The sequence below is a fragment of the Falco biarmicus genome, chromosome 4 (genome assembly GCF_023638135.1).
Source record: "Falco biarmicus isolate bFalBia1 chromosome 4, bFalBia1.pri, whole genome shotgun sequence".
Taxonomy (NCBI): domain Eukaryota; kingdom Metazoa; phylum Chordata; class Aves; order Falconiformes; family Falconidae; genus Falco; species Falco biarmicus.
In genome coordinates this window covers 31,585,209-31,607,068 of record NC_079291.1, presented here as the reverse complement: position 1 = coordinate 31,607,068, position 21,860 = coordinate 31,585,209, and the positions used below count along the sequence as shown (strand labels likewise).

The following is a 21,860-nucleotide window of genomic DNA, read 5'->3' as shown; positions in this document are numbered from 1 at the left end:
CATACCCCAGCAGGGTGATTCAAAGCACTAAAGGTAGATTTTTAAGGCTTTGAATAGTCAGAAGAGAGGGACGTTTACACATAGGATCCATAAAATTTACATGTGAATTGGCAAATGCAAAATAAAACCCTGTGTGTGAACTCCACCTAACTGGAGCTTCAACATTCACATGCCTTTAAGAGGGTGGAGTTTAAGGACAGGTCCTTAACTGAGCAGAACTCACTTATATATAACATTGGTTATAGCAGTTACAGTGTTTGTCAGAAAGCTGGTCTTTCATTTCCTCCTTAAACTAAGAAATTTCAAATTTACGTTTCTCAGCATAATGCCTAGTCACCAACAAATAAGGCCATGTAGGTGAAAACGCATTCTAATACAATATGTTGAAACTAAGGCTTTTGGAGACAGAAATACAAGATTGCAAAGGACACAGGAAAAGAGTGAGAAAGAAGACGACATGAGTACTCAGCTAAAAGGAAGAGACGTGGTTTCCAGGCCAGTAGTGGTTCTTGCAGGTGCAAGCATTCAGTAGGTTTTTAGAGATGTGTGAACGCACAGAACTTCTCAGTCTCTTTCTTGAGCTTCTTTTCAGACATTTTACTTGAGGCAGGAAAGATATTCTGAGCTCTGCCACAAGATAGCAGGGATGAAACCCTTGCTCTGTGACTCCAATGGCAAACCAATGATTTAGGTGGAGTTGGGATTTCACTTCCACACCCCCACTTCACTTTAACATAGTCTCAAATAAGGCTATATTTCAATAATAATCTCCAAAGCTACAACCTACTATCACATTCTACACTAGGACTTTAAATACTCTCAAGGGAATCCACATTGGTGTAGCAGAAGTAGTATGACACAGAAATTATCTATATTGTATGCTGCCATCTCCTATGCAAATGATTCTTCAATGTTGATTTTTCTTGCAAAAATATTCACAGTAGCCATTGCAGAGATGTGCTAAGCAAATACAATAATTTAAATGTTTTAACACCTTAAAGGAACCAAGTAATTAAACAAATAATGACTACCTCTGTGCTTCTTGTACCTTGTAAGTAGGTTGCTTCAAATCAAGGAAAATTTACAGAAGAGTTCCTGTATGTAAGGGTAACCAGATCTGGCAAAATATTTTCAGTCCTCCCTTACACAGTGGCTGCATATTCTGATGAGGTTCATATCGTAGCAAGTCTCCAAATTCATTTATAAACAAGTTAGAATGAAAGAATAAATTAGGTTGTCATTTGACCAAAACTCCCCTTTTCTAGACTTTCACTGAGAAGAGATAGAAATGGCATTATATGGTTTTTTTTCCTGCAAATCCCTTTGCTGTCCTGTAGTGTTGGGCTAGAAGGTATCTCGGGTTCCTTAAAACATTATTTTATTGCATTTGCTAAAATTGCATTCTGCTTTCTTACGTTATGCTATTGCACTGCGTTTTGTGGAGGAAGCACACAGCAGAAAGTTAAAAATTACTGTTTGTGCTGTATCTGAGATAAGAAAATAGCACAAATACTGCGCAGACAAACGACTGCTATCAGTGATATGTTACAAACGTATTTATTACCTACTTTTGTTGTCACATTTTTAGACAGACAGCACTCTAGACATAAGTAAAGGAAGTTTAACTCATTTCTGAACTTCTAGCAGTTTGTTTCAACTTCTGCCTGTGTGAGTCTGACCCCAGAAATTCTGGTCTGCTCTCAGTTGTCAACACAACTGTTCTGGTTGTATTTGAATGCTTTGACTAGCTCTCATAGTAGTACATATTTCTATGCACAGACCAACAGGGAACAATTGGCATCTGCCATAAGATATATTTTTCTTCCAAGATTCAGCAGGCAAGCCAAGGAAAAACTATAAATCATTTCACACAGATTAATATCTCAACTCTTTGGCAGAGAAAGCCGTTATATCTGATAAAGTGACAGGATTCCCATCAGAAGAAGGGAACCATATCTTGCACTGGAGGAACATAACATTTTCTTAAAGCCCCATTAACCTCATGTGAGTCCACTCAGCTCTCGTCCCAAGATCATAAAAATAAGACTGATTGTCAGAGCAAGGATTTTAACATGGTGTCAATTGGGTTAGACATTCTGACGTTGCTTAGTGATAAAGGTAACAAAAAAAGAAGAGCAAAACTTCAGACAGTATACATGTTTTGGGTAACTGTGAGGTGAAAAGCATTCACAGATTAGCTCTCACACAGTATTAATTTACAGCTGATAATTCACCCAAAAGATTGAGACACACTTTAAAGAACACAAGATTTTGTGAATTAAAGCAGGATTTTCTGAATTACAGTGACACAAAAATGCCTTATCAATGTGATTGAATAATTATTGTCAATTGAATTACAGTGTATTCAGTATCTTAGAAGAAACACTTAAAAGCGTTATATCCATCTTGTCAATACTTTATTTTACAACACCTAGTCCAAAATGTTCTTCTGTTATTCACTTATTTTATAATAATTAGGAAAACTTGATGATGGGCTTTTCCTTTTTTAACTGTCTGTCCATTTTATTTTTAGTCAAAACCAGAGGCCACTGCTGGTTTGTTGTTGGGTTGGGGGTTTTTTTGGCTTGTGGTTTGTTTTTTTGTTTGTTTGTTTGTTTGAGAGAACTATAAGATACTTGGTAAACTTTTAGACTGTGAAATAATTTTTATTTAATGTTATTCTGTTATGTCTGGGTTTTTTTGGCAACAAGATGGAAACAGAAAGAACTATGAATCAAAAAGCATCTCCTTGAAGGTAACTCTTAGGTGTTGCGTGGCTATTGGAATAATAAAAACGCAGAGATGTTACATAAAGACGAGAAACTGATGCAAAGGCTTTTAGTCTGGTGACAACTGCAGCAGCCCAGTGGGGTTGCAAGTTTCATTTTAGGATCCTGAACAAACTAAGAATTTAAAAATTCTTCTAAAGGAAATAAGAATTGTGTCCATACTGAAGTAAAATAAGAGCATAATTTTATTCACTTTTTGCTTTTTAAAGTGAAAAGTCAGTTACATTACAATATTAGTTAATCACTCCATTAATGAAACAAAAATAATGAAATAAATTAATACCTTAGATTTCCTTTTGACATTCAAGCTCAAAATATTTTGACATTTATAAAGGTAAATCTGATTTTTCTCTGAAATGGGAATCCAGTGAAAAAATAGATGGATCGGGGAAGGAAAGTTCCTCCTTTTGTATATTTTGATGGAACAGAGGCTAAGGAATTTTTGGCTGCATGAAGGCCTCAATTTGCAAGGCTCAACTTTACAAAATAGACAGTTGGACTAAATCTTTCAGAATTTCTTGTAAGCTAATTTATATTGAGCCATTAAGAGAAAGATTGAGCTGGTTAAAAATAATAATAATAAAAAATAAAAATCACTGTTCAGAATATAGCCATGGAAAACAGTGATCAATGTAAATGAGATAAAAATTCCTTAATCTACATATATATATATATTATTGCAACAAGGTCATACTACTCGGGAGAAAGACCCAACACACACATTTTCCCCCCAAATCCTCCCAAGCTACCTAATATTAACGAGTTGTTGTTTTTTCCTTCAGTAATTAGACTGAATTTAAACATATGGAAGTGAAGTTCAGCTCAAATGGAATAGATCTTCCTTTATTTGCTTGCTTATGTTACACCATAAACATATAAAATATGTGCCCGAATCAAAGTTCTAGTCTTGACAATTCTGGAGGTAAAAGAGAGGTTTGAAATTCACTCATCTTTACTAAAAAAAATCCCCAACAAAACAACAAACTATCACACTCAAAAACTCCACACTGCACCTTTTACAACAGCCAAGCTTAAGGCTGGGCAGAAATTACAGTGCTGATGCTCATTTTGCAAAGTCTGATTGCCTCACTGGGGGATATACAAATAACCACTACCTTCCTGCAGATACAAATAGATTAACAAAAAATTGTTATTATGTGTTCTGGTTTTGTACTTAATATAAAAAGACTGACAGGCCTGAATATTGACAACGTGTATTTTCTTATTGGCAGGCAGAATGTGGCCCATAAATATGAGTTTCACCAGAAGAGTAAGAAGCGTTCACTTCCCTGTCCAGAAAAGCTACTTATTTATGCAAATTGTTATGTTCCTTCACAGCATGAGACTTTGACACTTTGACCCTAGGTAAAAAATAGCCAAACAAACAAAAGTATATTTTAAATATGCTTATCAGCAGCTAAGTATTTTCAGTCATTATCAACCTCAGACTAAGAACGGACCTGAAAATTCACAGTCTTTTCTTCTCACTCAGTTAGACCCAGCAAATAATTTCCCACATTTATTAGAAATGGACACCTCACTATGAAGCTGCTGCTTTACCATCAACACAGCTACCGCATTTCTATAAATAACAAAGCCTGATGATTATCACTTACACTTCGTATGAGTCATATTTAAAGAGAGCCCTGAGGTGCTTCTCAGGTAGTCTCTTTGAATCATGAATCAGAAAGGAAAAAAGCAGCTTCTGAAATATCACTATACCCATATTCTAGATGCCTAGAATGTATTGCTGCCTATTTATAGTTTCAAGCTGTCGGGCAGTTTCACATAATGGAAGTCAACGGTCAGAGAGAAGTTTCTCTGCTTCAGCTGCATTTGTAAAATTAAGAGAACTTGATAATGGGAAAGCTCCATCTGTATCTGTGCCACAGACACACAAATCAGAACAGGAAAGGTCAAACCTCCGTATTTCAAAATCAACTGAAAATCCATACCCTGAGCGCAAATGGGCTATAAGAGCCAGGAGGCTCCTCAGGGCACAAGCTGAGGCTGGGCAAACACCAGCAACTCTTGACAGGCCTGAAGAGAGTTTGTACCATCAGCCATTGCTGCACAGCACACCACCAGAACTTCACATGCTGTGGGTTTTAACCTATTACTTTATACCTCATTAACAGATCCAGCTTCCAGATCTCATCCACATTTTATTTATTTTCCAGCTAGGGCTCCAGTAAGGCTCTTACTCACCTCAGCAGGACCACAAGAAGTTTCCTTCCTTATGGATAGAGGAGAGAAAACAAAATGCTTTCAGACCTTACGGAGCTAGAGACAAGCAGCAATTACCTGACAAGAAGCTGACACTTTCTTCACCACTCTTGCATAAAACATGGAGCAGTGCTTCTCAGGTCCACCTCAGCTTTCTATATCTATTTATTTATTTATTTTTGTACTAACTGCTCAGTACTCAAACTGCTATTTGACAGCAAGGTAAAATGTCTTCTTTTTTTGAGACCATGACAATACTCAGAAAAAAACAAAAACCCTGGCAAGTCCTTAACCCATGCTTTAGTTCTCCTTTGCTCATGAGTCCTGCCTTCACATGAGGCATTCAGTTATTCCTCCTCTTGGGCCTAACTCTTCACAAACAAACTTTCTCCCCATATAGGAAAGAAATACTACCCGAGTTTTTCAGCCCTAAATGGAAGGCAGGTCTCTAGATCAATCTAATTAATTCGCTTCCTTGGCACATTGCTGGTTGTTAGACCTCAGTGCCTTCACCTGGCTTCCCAGGCCCTGCACTGCCATTTCTGTGAGCTGCCATGGAGCAACCCACCCCTTTCACACATCACTTTGAGCACCTGCTTTATCATTCCTTAGCAGAGTTCTCTGATCTTCTGCTTCTTTGTCTAGAGAGAATTCTTCCATAACTTTTTTTGCCCTGGTTTTGTAGCCATTCTCTCTACTGACTCTTCTAGAGAGGTGAGGGACAACACTCTTCTGAAGTAACTGCTTCCCAGAAAGTCTTGGTCTTGCTATGATCCACCTCAAAATTACAAGCACAGAAGCTAGTTAGCTTTGAAGACAGTAAGCTGCAGAATAGCGCTAGTACCCTAAATCGCTAATATTCACTGAATAACTATAGTCTCAGCAAACAGATGTTAATCTATAGATTTAAAAATTATTTTTCTCCCTTTATTACAATAATTATACCAAATGCACATGTTCTTTGACTATATTACTTCTTATATTCTGAAACACGTTGAAGTCTATGACTTTTTTTGCCTTGAATAATTTTGGATATTAGCTAATCATTGTTGCAATTTATGTGCAATATTACAGAGTTGATAAGAGCGAGGAAGTTTTATAGAAAATCTACTTCTGCTTCAAAAACTAAAACTAAGTGCTTTTTAGCTCATCAAAGTCCTAAGCATAGCAGCATGTTACCTGATCAGGCATGCACATACACATATACACACCAATAAGCCCAAATTATGAGGTCTAACCCCCTAGCTTTAAATAATCGTGATGATATGCATACAAATATCTTGCAAGTACTGGAAACAGTAATTCTGTATTTGTCTCTGCAAGGAAAACCTCCTTCCACCTCCTTTTAACAGGAACTCATGTGAAGTGATAGCAATCCTAAACAATTTCAGAAGTTCAGGTTTCTTCCTGAGATGTCATGTTCTTTCCTCAGCACATTGCCCAGCTACAACGCTCGAATAGGGAGATAAAAAATTCCTACATATTTGTAATTTCCATTTATATTGCAAACACTATTAATGAGGCCTTAAAGAATACTTCACTGTAAACAGTGGAAGGTATACAGCTACTACTCTTTAGTCAGTGCAAGAACAGTGCATCTATTTCAGCTGTATGAAGATACATGCAAATATGTTCCTTTGTTCACTTCACACGCCAACGCGTAATTTCATTATATCAATTCTGTGCATACTGAAGTGGGGAAAAAAATAAAGGAAGCCCCTCTGAAGTTCTCTTTCATTAAATCAAGCATTTTTCTTTCATACTATGTTTTACGTACTCTAAGATTTTCTCTTTATCATCAATACTTTCAACCTGAGCATGGTTTTAAATTATTAGAGGCCATACTAAAAAAAACCCCAATCAAACAAGATTAATAGAAAGACAGACAGTCACTGCTATGATAAGCGCCAATATAGTAAAATGGCTGCTCCATTATATTTTGCTACAGTGAGAATTTGATACATACTGACCAATAGATCTGATTTACCTTTTGTAAATCTAGCCAGAACTGTACGTAATTTTGATTACATGAACCCATCTATCCCTCTTCATATGAAAAACTGTGTTGTGAACAAATTGCTATCACAGACAGGCACATTTAAAACGGCATACGTTATTAGATAATAGCTTATGTATAATTTTATTTGTTTTCAGAGTTACAATGTTCATGAGATAATCATAGAGAGCACATTATATATTATTGTTAAACACATTTTTGCCACAAAAAGTTGACAGCATTGTTAGAAAACCCTATGTCAAGTTATGTGAAAATATTTATCACCTGTAACCATAATTTCATAAAACCAATGTACACTTTATGTAATACTATGTCAGCAATTTCCTTCTTTTTGCAAATACCTTTTGCTCTATACTTACGCATGTTTGCAGTTAGAGAAGTGCATCAAATGCTTCTTTGTGTGTGTGTTTGCAATGCACAGGAAAATAATTAGTTTACTCCTATGGTAACTGTAATTATCAACACCACTGGACCCGAGAATGGGGAATTACAAGATCTTAATTTTAGCAAATAATTGCCCTTAAATTTTTCTACCTAATGCTGAACATAATGTTAATTGGTATTTACCTCCTAATGTTTACAGAACACAGACTGTATATTTCAAAGACATAATCCTTACCAACTATATATGACTGTTATTGTAGTGTCTATTATATAAATTAAGACTCTGCTGAATTCTTGTACTGAGGAACAAATGATAGTAACTTTATTTAAATACATGCACAGTACCGTGCACTACAGAATGATGAAGTACTAATGTTTTAATGTACGAATCAATAGAAAAATAGATTTAATAAATCATTAACATTTTAAAGTCTAGATAAAAATGGGATATCATGCATTTCAAGCAAAGTTTCTTCTTTTACTTGTTTGGGTCTTTTGATGAAATCTGAGAAATTAAGTCATGCAGAGCTGAGAAGCAGCTCACTGAACAAAGAACAATGTTAAGACTGCATAAAAAGTTTTTATTGAGACTGTTTATATGCAAGACTGAAAATGTTGCTTTTCTTGGACTTCCCTTCAACATTAGACAGTGCTGTGCAAACCTCAGACAAATCCCTGTATTATGATTTCTAAGCTGTTAGGAAGTCTCTCAGAGGGCTAAAGTCTCTCAGAGGGCTAAGAAAGTAAAAACCTGAGCAACTGCCTCCCCAAAATTGATAACAAGATTCCAGACAACAGACTACAAAAGGGGAACAAATAACAGTTTATCCTTTTCTTAAGAGATTAATTTAGAACATGAGTAAACTATAGATGGCATACATTTATAAATACTAATTTATAATAAATAAAATTGAATATGTTCAGATTTCCGATATTTAGAGTATGTGTCTATGTCTTAATATTTAGAGTACGTTTCTATGTCTATCAACTTATAAAACAAATGGAAAGTAAGCATTTACCTGGAATTAATTTAATGCTTTTTCCTACCCCAGCATTTGTCTGGACATTGCCAAAGTAATGAAAAGAACTGTAAATTTTCGACAGTGAGTCTACTCCAGTGAGCTTGATTAATTATGCATTAACCCATTTCTCTGAAGCATCCTTCACTAAATCTTTGGTGGAAAATGCACTTTATTAGGCATGAGCTTTGGTTATTTGTGTGCATACGCACTATGCTATCGGTCAATATGCAGAATGATTTAAAGTTTGCCATGTTACAGAGATGTATTGCTCATTAAAATAATTCTAGTGTTGCAACAAACAACACTGATGGCTAGTTTTGCAATTATTATTACCTTCACTTTTAGCATGATCTCCTTAGCCATATGGTTTTTGCTCAAAAGTTTTGCATTGACTTCAGATCCTGCAAAAACTTACACAAGAGTAATCACGATCATTTAAACACTGCACACATTATTAAATGTTTTCAGCAGGTACAGTTACTCGCATACATAGGAGTTATCAGAATAAGAGATAAGATTTTAATGTTTAACTGAATAAAAATATTCTCAGGGTAGAAATAAATGATAAAGTAAAAGTACAGGTGAATAAGACCTGTAATAAACTTTACTCTGAAACCAGTTTAATTGTCTATTGATGTGAAGATGTTTGATTCAAGAGATACTATTGAACCTGTGACATATGATCATTGTAGTAGAAAAAACTGAAATGGAAAAGTGAGAAAATCAAATAACCCATGGCATTCTTTTCCCATATTCCATGGCAGAATTAGCCCACAGAGTAGTAAATGGTAACGCATGCAACAAAAAATATGCTGTATCACTTTATGTAAAATCTGCTTTCATCATGCAAAAATGCCTACAAAACTGTGACAATATTTTTTTTCTAGTAGCATAGTTTTACATTAGCTCAGTTATGGAGACTCTTAAACCAAAATCCATGATTTTGCAAGTAGAAGATATTCTAAAATTCTTGAAAGATTTCCAGCATAAATATTCCAAAGCCCAACAAAGCTAATTGGTTTTCTAAAAACTAAACTACATAGGCTTATTCCTTGCTGTGATTCCTTGTTCTTTTGATGATAGAAGAGAAAAGACCGGTTTTTGGAGGAGGTCCCATCAACATGGGGGCTTGGTTCTTGTGAGTAATTTTTATCTGGGGGAAGAAAGAAGAAAAACAGAATTATCCATTGAACTAGTTCAATTCCAAGCATCTAAGATGCCTGAATTATTGTTGTATGCGACTACCAAACCTCCTTCATTTCATCAAAGATGAAAGGAAAATACCTGTATTTTTTATGAATGATATTACATTGCAGTAAACCAATCTATGTGTAATCATTGCTTCCACAAATACTTTAAATTATACACTAAAGCAATATTTAAAATCATATGCAATAAAATACATGCCAATATGTGATCTTACTTTTTGAGTGTGGGATTTCTTGCTTGCTGTTAAATATTTTACATATCTACAAGATATATAAGAATTTAAAAGTTGGAAAGGACACACATACTGACAGACTAAACTGTTGCCTATTAGAATATAAACTATGTCTTTGTGTGCTTTATACACCTAATCAAGCTGTACTTTTCTTTTAACACAGGACACTGCTTAATTTAAAAATAACTATTATGAACGAAAGTCAAAAGTTAATACACAAAAAAAAGTCAAAAAAGATTAACTAGCATTCTAATTTGTTAATTAATTGTGAATATACTCGAATATTGAAGACTATTTAAAACACTTTGTAAGACTGCTGTAAAGCCACCCGTTTTGATTTCTTTCATATCAAAGTACGAATCACCTTAAATGAGACAACCTTAAAGTAGATTATGTCTGCAATTTTCTCTAATTCAAGTCTAAATTAGAGAAGACATTTTATGAATGTATGCTATGCTCAAAGCTAATTGAAAGCAATTATCAAAGTGGCATTTTGTCTGTGACTTTAAGATACATTGTAAGATAATAAATGATTCTCATTATGTAATAAAAAGGTCACATCTTGCCTTTGGGCTAGTGACGCTAAGAGTTTTTCAAAAGCAATCCGAGACATTTTCTTTAGTGAACTACGACTAATACAAGAACCATCACTTATTAAATATCAGTTGTCACCTGCATAGTACCCACATCAGAGATGGGTATTTCTTTCAAAAAAGAAACACCACCTCATTAAAAACTGGAAAAATATATCTCTTAAAGTGCATACCTGACATTTTCAAGTTAAAATGAATATCCTTCACTTGTCATTCACTAATAGTAATGAAACAAAAAATGTATGTCACGTGGAAAGGCTCATTAAAATATAGATCAGGAGATTTCTTGGGGTGGAAATTTACTTTACAATATAAGGAGACAGCAACATAAAAATCTCAACAGAATGAGTGGGTGCGTTTAACTCTATTAGAGCCTTCACTTTACTCTTCAAATGCTCATTTCCATGCCACCTTAGTTCATTAGTCTCAAATTTCATACATGACCTCTTTTTGTCAACATTCCTCATTAGTATAACATTTAACATATGGGGTTTTTTTGGACACCTAGATGAATTCCACAGGGATAATAACTCTCTCTTTCAAAGATTGGCATCAACATATTTTCTCACAAGAAGTTCTGCTTCAGGCATCACTTAGGAAGCCAAATCTGTAGCTGGGGTAAATTGGCATTATTCCATTGATGTCACTTTGTATCAGCTGATGATCTGGCCCTGGAAAATCGCCTCAAGGGTTTTTGCAACTTTCACATGCTTCATAAGACATATCCTGGGGCTCAGGAATAGTGATGACATCAACCCGATCCTAAGGATCAATACATGAAGCAATCTGCAACTGCTGTGAGTGAATTTTTTGTCAGTTTTAAGGGTTCAGCTTATTGCAAGACCAGGCCATGATGTGGCAGTAGGAATGGGCTCAGAGTTTCCTTTCAGAAGTAAATCATAGTAGTTCCATCTTAAAGTGAATAAAAGAACAAGGCTCAAAAAATGGCTTTAGTATGAAGAGGTGAGGTAATGCTGAGACCCCATACAGATTGTGCATGTTGGATTGGGGTTGTTCAGTGCTGCCGAGGATGAGTGCAACTACATATTGAGAAAATGTTTATAATTTTTAATGTTCTTTTTTGGCTTGAGCCATCTGTTTTTGAGACCATGACCTCTTCAGTATGTTGCATCCTATCAGCTGAGATCAGCTAAGATGCCTGAACATGATTAAACACTCATGTGCATGGGGATGGAGTCCTATATGCATTTCTCCAAGACATATTTCCAACTATTATAAATTGGCATGATTCCAGTGGTGTAAAATGTATTTTACATTCTGAAAATACAAAAATAAAGTGTAAAAATAAAATATTTTTTTTTACTTGTACATAGTAGTGTATGTTAACACTGCATTGGTTAACAATGATAACCATTCATTCCTTGTTTTCCTACTGAAAAAAACCCAACCCACATTAAAACATCTTATCTTTGGGTGATAAAAAAATCAGAATGTTTATCATACATGCTGGACTATTGCACTACTTTGCCTGAAATAGGCTAATTTTGTCTTTCCCTAGACTTTCAGGCACTGCATTTCTGCCCTGGACTCTCACTTCTGCTTCTGTCTTCACACTGGCAGCACTGCCAGAACTGGTGCTGTGAATCTGGGTGACAAGTGACAGTACACGCTTTGAGATGGGAAGCAGCACTAAGGGTGTCAAAAAGAGAAATAATGCTGTTGGTCAAAGTAGGACTGAACACTGAAAGTGCTGTATGGCAGACTGAAATAGACAAAAGAAACCCCCAAAACCCAAACAAGATAAAAACCTTTAATTCCAAGCAACCAGATTTTAGTTCGGTAAAAAAATGATACTTATGGCTGTATATAGATCCTGTGTGCATGTACATGGAGTGTCTAAAGAGTAACTTTTACCATTCAGTTTCTCTTTCAATGTGACAAGCAACCTTATGGGGATTTTTAGTAGAAGCACAATCACAAAAGCTTTAAATAAAACATATTATTTTTTTGATTCTCATTTTTCCTAGGTGAATCTGTGATTTACAAAACACACGAAAAGAAGACATTGCTCAGAGAAAAATTCTGAAAGTTCAAACCCTATCCACACGTATTTTTAGAAACTGATGATACCCTGACAAACATATTCATGCAAATTGCTATGGAATTCTGGAAAATAATTTCTGAGATCACTTATCAGTTTAATTGAAAATATATAATATCTTACAGAAAATATGGATGACATTTAAAACCTAAATTAGAGGAGTGCCTGAAGTTCTGCTGGGGAAAAAACCCTTCTATTTGGCTTATTTGGCATACATTTATATTTAAAAATAGGCAAAATGAGGAAATAACAAAATTCTATTTCAGGGGAAACTAAATAACCATGTGAATTGCTAAGATTCCATAGATTTTTGTTGTAAGCCTGATACTCAACATTGCAGGCTAAACTTAAACTGTTGAAGCCAATGGCAAAACTCTCATTTACTCACTGGAGCAAGATTTTATTCTATGAGTTCATGATCACAGAAATTTAAAGGGCCGGTATATGTAATAAATAGGTTTAGTAGAAATATACTGCATTTGCAATTTCAAAGTCACCTTTCCAGTATTAGAAAATGTGTCCAGTGATGTATTCACGGGAAAGAGCACCAGATCTAATTAAAAAAGAGCATAATTCTTAAAAGAAGATATTTTAATTGCTCCCTATTTGTTGATAGCAAATTTTCTGATAAAGGAGACTGAATTTGTGATACTAAAGTTATTTATAAATGCATAAAACAGACATTTATTTGTTTCAGGAGCAGGTCAGAGTTTCAAAATATGCCTTGAAGCCACACTAATGCAATGCACTGAAACCCAATAATTTTAGTGTGATAACTACATCTTTCAGTCAGTTTTGCTTTCATGTTCCTTTTTCTACCATATGTGCTGGTTACCTCCTTGTTCCTGACTTCACAGAATGCCTAAATATTTATTTTTAACACAGAACTTGGTACTATAAATACAGGTATTAACTACAATGTTAAATGACAATAGAAAACTGGAAACAGAGGTAATCACCTGTGTTTATAATATTTCAATTAATGTTAAAAAATATTTTAAGGACAGAGGAACAAAACTGATAGAAAAAACTTATAAAGTTGGATCTGTTAGGTTATGGTCACTTTTTTCCATGCTGTCTTCAGGGTTTGGATGTTGGTAGTTTTGAGAGTATGAGGGTTTTCCCACAGTGTAGATGTCTATATGCTGCTCCCCTTACAGGAAATGAAAGGATGCAACAACTACATATCACAGGAGTACCAAGTACCTTTATCTTCCTGAAGGTGATCAAAAGCTGCATTGGGTATCATGATATGAATAAGACCTATAGAATGTAGGCAATGCTAAACAAAATTAGCGTGTGACATGTGTTATGTGGCATTTTGGTTAAAATCTCTTCAGTTCTAGACTTAGTTGTTTTACGTACAGCGTTATGCAACACATCTTTTAAATAAATTTCTTAACAATATTATTGTGCAAAGTGCAATCAAATCTAATCAGTTTGGCATTAATTAAGCTCTAATAATATACTCTAGTCTCTCTCCTAAGTAGTATGATCCGTTTCCCCTTCACACAGGTAGATTGGAAAACATTACAGTGTCATCATAATTTTTAAACATACAGAGAAAATGACAGAGCTGCAAAATTAAAATAAATGATTAATGGCATTTTTTTCCTGTTTTGTACTAATAGGTATCACTGAGGTTTTAAATTAATAGAGCTGTCAAGCTCAGGGTTGTTACAGATCCAGTGCAGAACTAAAATGGAAATTATGCATTCCACAGACACCTAAAGATGACACTTTGGAGTATTTTAAATTTTAATTAGTGGATGCAATTGTTTTTCCCCCTTCTTCCCTAAAACCACTGCAAATTAATTGGCAATTAGTCACAACTAATTCTTTTCTTAACAATCTGGAAAGAAAGGTGCATTACATGTTAGAGTATTTGTCTGAGGTGCAGAAAGCACACATGCAGTAAATTGCTTTGTCAATTACAAAAACTACTCTTGTGAAATTACGGAAAAATATGCATAGGTAAACAAAACTAATTAACGTGCAGTGTACCTGTGAGCATGAAAAAAAAATGCTCAGCTGCAAAATAATGTGTTAGAAACTCATTAAATCATTCTGACCTTGAAACAGAAATGTATCCACATTGTTACTCAAAAGGGGGAAAAAATGCAGCATTTTAGTGTAACACCAAAAACTTCCTAGTAATTGACTTCAATTTATGGGTTAATTATGTAATAATTGTCTAATGTTCTATGAAAATCAGCCACCATATCTAGGTCCAAGTTGAGCTTTGCTCTAAAGAAGCAGACACAAAATTTTAAATTCTCCCATTATAAAACAACACGGAAAGAAGATATTTTACATAGTCTAGAATACAGCTGCAGCTTCTTCATGCAGTCTGTGGAGCCAATGGTTCTACATAAAGGCAAATCTGTGACTCTCTTTTAGTTTTCTCACCCATCTCTGCTGTATAGCATTTATTAGTAAAAATTTTTTTGTTTTGGTTTGGTTTTAGTTCTTGTTTCTCTCTGGATTTAACTACGCAGGTAGGACTTCAATGAAACCTCTGTGCTCAGGCTCATCATATCTCTGGAGATGAAAAGAAAAGCCAGAGAGAAAGCATTCATTTCAAACTTATTTTTAAGTTGCATTCAAATTATAATATTTTGAAATATTATTTTGAGTTTAATTATTAAATGGCTTATTACAAATTTTCTTATCAGTAAATAATTCAAAAATATTCTGTGTTTCAGATGTCTGTGAAACTGTGTTTCTTGTAATCCATTAGGGTCAGCTCTGACTATGGATTTTCATTTTCGTTCCTTCATTTTGGAAATGTTCTTGCACTTTCTACAGACATTTCTGTCTTTTACTTTTAATCTAATGTTAGCAGCCTGACACCTAGATATGACGCTAAGCAAGTCAGGAATAGATGAAAGAACTGAAAATGCAGTTATTTCTAATTAAGATGGAATGTTTTTATGGATTTTTTTCAAAACAACGCTAATAATTTATGTAGCTAAATTGAAAGATGACTTTTTTTTTTTAAAAAAAATAAAATCCTGATGGCTAAAGCTAGAAGTTTATTGAATTAACTTGAGAGTCTTTGAAGTTTCATTACTATTAATGACCTGTTTGGAGATCAGGTGAAACGATAGATATCTTTCATGTTGCTATGTTTGTCTGGGAGAGCTCTGATAGAATTTCCTCTTCAGCTAATCAGACAAGATGTTTAACATAACATTATCATCTTTCCTTTTCCTAAACACTCCTCTATAAAAACAGTGAAAAGAATACAACTTGATGCTCAGATTCTGTATCTTATTATACTAGAGCAGAGTGACTTTGCCCGACACTGCAGTCTGCATGTGTTCAACATACTGAATGATTCTGGATGACAGATTTTTAAACCCAGCCACTCACATTTTTAAGTATGCATGGAACCTACAGGAAGGCATTCCTGCTCTTGTCTAGGGATGCTAGGTACATGAGTAATAGAAAATCATAAAAGACGCTAAAAGTAGTACACAATTTATTCAGTACTCAAACTGATCACAGGAATTAAAAAATCACAGATCACAGCTTCTGGGGAGTGACTGCATTATCTATTGTATCCTACAATATTTTCTCAGAGCCCACACTGTCATTTTGGGAGAATATGGTCTTTATATGTATGAGAAGGAACAGTTGTCAGCAACTCATGCTATTTGCATGAAACTTCTTACAGTCAGAAAAGAGAATTAGCAAAGATAAACTTGTTGATTCCTTCAACAGGAAATAATTTTCCTAGCCTGCATGTGTAGTCTTCATCCTATATGTAACAGGGATTTGACACAGAACTTGTTTTCCTTAATATGCATAATGGAATAGCAAATTTTTGATCAGGTTGAATTTGATTTCTTTAAAAATAATTTGAAAAATACTCTTATTTGTATAAAAATCTGAAGCAGAAAGAAAAAAGGACTTCTGAGCTTTACCACTTGTACCTTGGGCAAGGGTTGATTCAATACCTGCTGACTATGTATTTCTTTCTCACTTAGCCTCTGTAATATTTATAGGTCAGTCCCTAAAACTACTCAACTCAAAATACACTGAAGCTTCTGAGATTACCATACCAAATATAACATGTTATTTCAACTTTCTAAAGGACGGTTGGAAAAGGAGAGACAGCAGTCTTATTTCAAGAATAGCTTTCTGGCTGTAATACTGAAGAACCAAAATCCTGAGGCTCAGCTGCTCTGTCTAACTGATGTACATAATCTGTGCAATAGAACAAAGTGCAGGGGTCTTTCCCCTAGAACTAGTGAGATGATATATCAAAGCACGACAGTAGCTTCTGTCCCTGAAACAATATAGGTAGTAAACTAATTAGTGCCTTCTCTCAGTATCCTATAACGTGTCCTACCTAACAAGAGGTAGCATGTGAATGTCCCCTCTTGTCTCAGTGCATGGTAGAAGAGTGCCAGCATCTTTATATAGGTTTCATTCCATGTAAAAGCTAGGGAAAGAAATCGCCTAAGAGGAGAAAAAAAAGGAAAATCTCATGTTTCCTAAGAAACTAAACTAATTAATTTCTTTATCTGATCATCACACCTTTGTCCATTTGAAAACTGGTCAATAATCATTTGCTTTCAAGTAATTCTGGGAGAAAACCACAGTTTTGTCTCTAAAGAAGACAAAACCTCATGATTCTTACTTTGGCTTTCTCATACTTCTTTTTCTGGAATTTGAGCTCTTGCAGGTTCAAGTAACTGGCTACATAGCTGGATACACAAAAGATTTTATTTAGATTTTATGGGTTTCTTTCAGACTCTGCTTTTGGATACACATCACTGAGATATCATCCCAATACTTACGTGATCAAAACCACTGTGGCTTTCAAAGACCCCTGTGAAGCACACACTCAGAAACCAAATCTTAAACTTCTGTTGAGAGAAAAGTTAATGGCCACCTTCGTCATTGTCTCAGGAGGAATTCCTAGCTACTTTGCAGAGGACTTCAGAGAAAAAAACCTCTAGAGTAGTTAGAACTGGTGGGGAGGGAAGACGTTGGACCATACATGTATCCCAATCTGTTTTCTACATTTTACAAAGGAAAAAACATGTACAATATTGCAAGGAGCAATTGCAAGAAATACATTAAGGTCCATAGCAAAGAAGAAAAAAAAATCATGAAAAATGAATAATACAACATAAAATAATAATTCTATATCTAATTTCATAGAGGTGCAGTAGTATAGACAAATAGTTCATGTATTTTCTTCTCAGAAGAAATAAATATATTCAACAGTATGGTTTTCTTATGTAATACAAAGTATATTCTCTTAACAATGGCATAGTAGAAAGGATGGGTTCCTCAGAGAATTATATACAATTTCTATCTCCTTTAAAATGGTACTTAAACTGGACAGCAGTAATTATCAGTAATAATTTACTGTTTCCTCAAGGCAGTAATTTAAATGTAAGAACTGTCTCTTTTTCCAGATTTTCCCTCAATTGTGCAGGCAGCTTCTGCTAACATTATCAATCAGATAGCAGGGATTTTGCACAGAGCAAGCAATCAAGACAAAAGAAGCACATGTTATTGCCAGCATCCTTCCATAAGTTCTCTTCTGTAATTTGGCAACTGAAAAATTACATCTTTTTCTTGAACAACTAACTGCTGAGTTCAGTACTGTTCCTCTGCGCTGAGCCATCACTGTAGAAGAGGTAAAGATAATGATATCTCTTAACTCCAAAAGGTTTCCTGGAATAAATCTCATAAAATTCCCACTGTTCTGCCTTCACACAGTGTGTGTTCACATGGTTCTCCTGTCACTGCAGCATGTAAACGCTTACTATAGAGAATTAGAGTTCAGGCACTCTCCCTGCTGTTCAGCTGTAATCCATGATGTATCTAGTAAACATGAACTATCATAACCCTTTTCTGTCATCCTTACCCATGCATTATCAGCTGCCACACCTGTTAGCACCTTACTAAAAGTGCTCCCTTTTACTTTTTTGTATAGCTTTTAATTCTACTACAGACATAAAGCTCATGAAAGTGATCCAGTATCCTGGTTTGGAGAATTACTCCCATCTGTAGTAGGATTTTTTTCCTTGTCACATTACTGTTTGGTCACACTTACAAGCTGAAAGGCTACAGCTATTCACCTACTTAAAAACACAGGTCTTCTTTATGGAAACAAAATTAGTAAAATTGTCTATTAAAACATGTCACTAAGACTAAACTCTACAATAAGGAGCTTAAATTTCTTCAACGTCTTCTCCAAATGCTCAGAGAGAGATGAAAATTGAGAGTTCTTAGAGATATACCTTTCTCGTCTTGCCTGTAAACAATTACACAAAGAACCTCCTCTGAGCAAGCTCCTCCCTATCCTATCCTAGCCTAGCCTAGCCTATCCTATCCTAATTGCTGTTTGCCTGCTCTCACTTCATATGTGTGGGCACTGAAACAAAAGACTATGTAATTTCCTTCATTTCTCCTTTAAACTGTAAGGATTTTTGAAATATTAATTCCACTGTATAATTCAATCAGCAGTCAAGACTTGAGCTTTAAATAAAACCTCCTTGATATGAACTCTCAAAAGCACAATGGAAAATCTTCCTAAATTTTTACATAATAATTAGTTACTTTATACATTTCAGCATCAAAACCAACATTGGCTTTTCCTCCGCAATACTGACAAGAAATCTTATAAAACATCATAAATAAGTGATCACATTGGATAAAGGGATGCTGGGACTGCACCCTTTGCGTCTTTTACAAATTTTTGAAATAAATGTTTTTTTATTCCATCCTAACCTTTGGGAAAAAACAGCACAATAAACTGAAAATGCAGTGAGTGTTGAACTATATAGTAACTATGTGAAAACGTTCTTAAGTAAATTGAGTTAATGCTGATGACAATGGTTGTCTTTTAAACCAAAAGATTCTCTTTCTATCACTAAAAAAGAAGTGGAAGTAAATAAATCAGTTTATTTTTCTGTCTACTGTAATTTTTTTTACTCATTGATAAAAGGTTCCTAATCTTTTTTTCTTTTTTTTTTGCTGAGCCTTCTTCCCAGAGATAACAGTACCCTTACCGTGCAAGGAGTTTGCATCCAAGGTTCCCCATCTATCTGCATAGGCAGAGACTTGCTGGTCCTGAAGGGATATATTTCATAGTATAAGAAACAGTAAATGGACAACATTGATAAATATATTTATTAAGGAGGCATATATGTGATGGCACACAAATATAAACCTGATTTATCCCTAAGCTTCTACGTAATCTCCAGTACAACCAAACATGCTTACAAAAGTAACCTAGTCACTTAGTAGACTCAGTTTGATTTTCAACACACAAAGCAAAAACATTGCAAACGTTCACACATCATGCAAGTAATACACTGCTCTCTCAAGGGAGAATAGTTTGTAATTTGTGAAATAAAGAATGAATTACGCAAGAACTTCAGGAATAAACCGTATTAACTGAAGAGACAAAGCAACCTCTGCTATATTTTATAACTTAGACTGACAATTCTAAAGGAAATAAATAAATTTTAGCTCTATCGTAACAATTTCTTAGAAGCATAAAATATGTTTTTGCACTTGTGTTTAACTCTAGGTTAGACAGAGTAGTCACATAACATGACAGTTATACTATATTCAGAGTCTTTACCATGTTATAAATTTAAATTGTTAGTAAAGGGGCACTGATTTTAACATAAACCTATAGCTGGTGTTCCCTGTCTAGTTTCAGATACCACATTAAGAACAGTATAGACAAATGAAAAAGAAAAGAAGAAAAAAAGGATGATCTTTTGGGGTCTTTTCCAACCTTATATTTCTGCATTATAATAGTTTCCATACAAGACTGTTAGAAATAACATAGGGTGAATAAATCTAATAATGGAAAAATGAGTCAACCGAGCACTGATACTGGTCAATGGAAATTCTGGCTCGGACATTATTTGAAAACAACCAACTGTCATCTATGGCCGTAATGTTCAATGAACTCTCACTTTATAGGTTTGGAAGGGTTCTGAATCTTTTGCGGTTGTGGTCCTGCTGATGTGGGATTAGAAAAAATATCTCTTGGTATCCAGAGAAGTTGTAATAATTCTGTGAACTTTTTTCTCTTCCTTATCTACATGAGAAAGTACTTTTGAAGTCAACATCACTCAGTCCTTGAAGATAGTCTCAAAAATATGCCAGGCACTTTGGCAAATCCTGCTTTTATTGCTGCTCTTTGTTCTATACTAATTTTAGGCTTTTGGGGCTTATAATTTTATTAAAATTTTGGAAAATTCTTCATGAGAAATTCTTCCTGAGGAAGAGCTGACCATCTCTACCTTTTCCAGTCCTTATCTAATCCAAAAGTTAGAATACTTATTTTCTTCTTGAGTCCTAATCCAAGTTTCCGCTATTCTGAATGTTCTGGTCACTTTTAGCATAGCAATGACAAGCACAACTAAATTAGGGTGCTCCACCATTAGTGGCTTACACATGCCGACATATTTAATAATAGTGACTTGTCAGTGTTCAGTAAATAACAAATAAATTAAAACCAGAGCACTTTGACTTCTACAGATCAAAAAAGCGCTTTACAAATACTAATTACATGCTACTATTCCCTGGTGAGGTATGCATTGTAAATGGGTTAAAATGTGTCAAAGTAATGTTAAATGACCTTTTGCTCAAAACTGCACGGAGTGTACGTCAATAATAAACCCCAAGATATTCATGCTTTACTCCTCCTGCTCCAACTGCTTGACAACATTTTTTCATAGGATGAAATGACAGTTGAATACAATATGTGAAGACTGAATGTAAATACACTTTTCCTAGTTTTTTGACACACTTAAAGGAATGAAGATGTATGGGCATAAAAATATAGATGGCACAGATATATTTCACATACAAAAATGATACTTTCACAAGAAATAAGTACAGTAATTATGACTATTAAACTACTAAAGAAAGTGAACTGATGATATATAAAACTTTACTGTTTCACTACAGCAACGCAGTGCAAATTAAAGCTGGTGATACCTGATGACAACAGATGAGCACTGAGCAAGCCGTCTTCCAGCACTTTTCAGACCTGTGTATATCTGTCCCATTTCCATGGCTCCTTCCAGACCAACCACTTCCATAAGCTGGTCACTTAGATCTGCGAAAGTTGAAATAAGCCACATTTTATCTAGACAGTAATTTGACAGTGGTCATCCTGATTAGCAGGAATTGTCAGATCAGCTGATAATAAAAGATGTGGAGACCAGAACTGGCAAAAATGATTCCCCAAAAGTGATTGTAGCTTTAAGGTTGGACACATGTGGGTCTGTTGTCACAACATTCTGAAATATCCTGACAAAAAATGATTCTAAAAT

The 21,860-nt window shown here is 34.8% G+C and overlaps 1 protein-coding gene across 2 annotated transcripts in view; it reads right to left on the bottom strand.

Moving 5' to 3' along the window:
- Window positions 1-7,153: 7,153 nt before the first annotated feature.
- The window catches only part of DGKB (diacylglycerol kinase beta), a 363,521-nt gene continuing 348,814 nt past the window's right edge, over window positions 7,154-21,860 (bottom strand). For both annotated transcript variants that reach the window (XM_056338458.1, XM_056338459.1), the window contains 3 exons: window positions 21,523-21,643; window positions 19,572-19,632; window positions 7,154-9,591 (listed from right to left, as the gene is read on the bottom strand). In XM_056338458.1, the coding sequence (XP_056194433.1) occupies window positions 9,484-9,591; window positions 19,572-19,632; window positions 21,523-21,643 (290 nt within the window). In that variant the 3' untranslated portion in view covers window positions 7,154-9,483. The remainder of the gene's footprint in view (window positions 9,592-19,571; window positions 19,633-21,522; window positions 21,644-21,860) is intronic.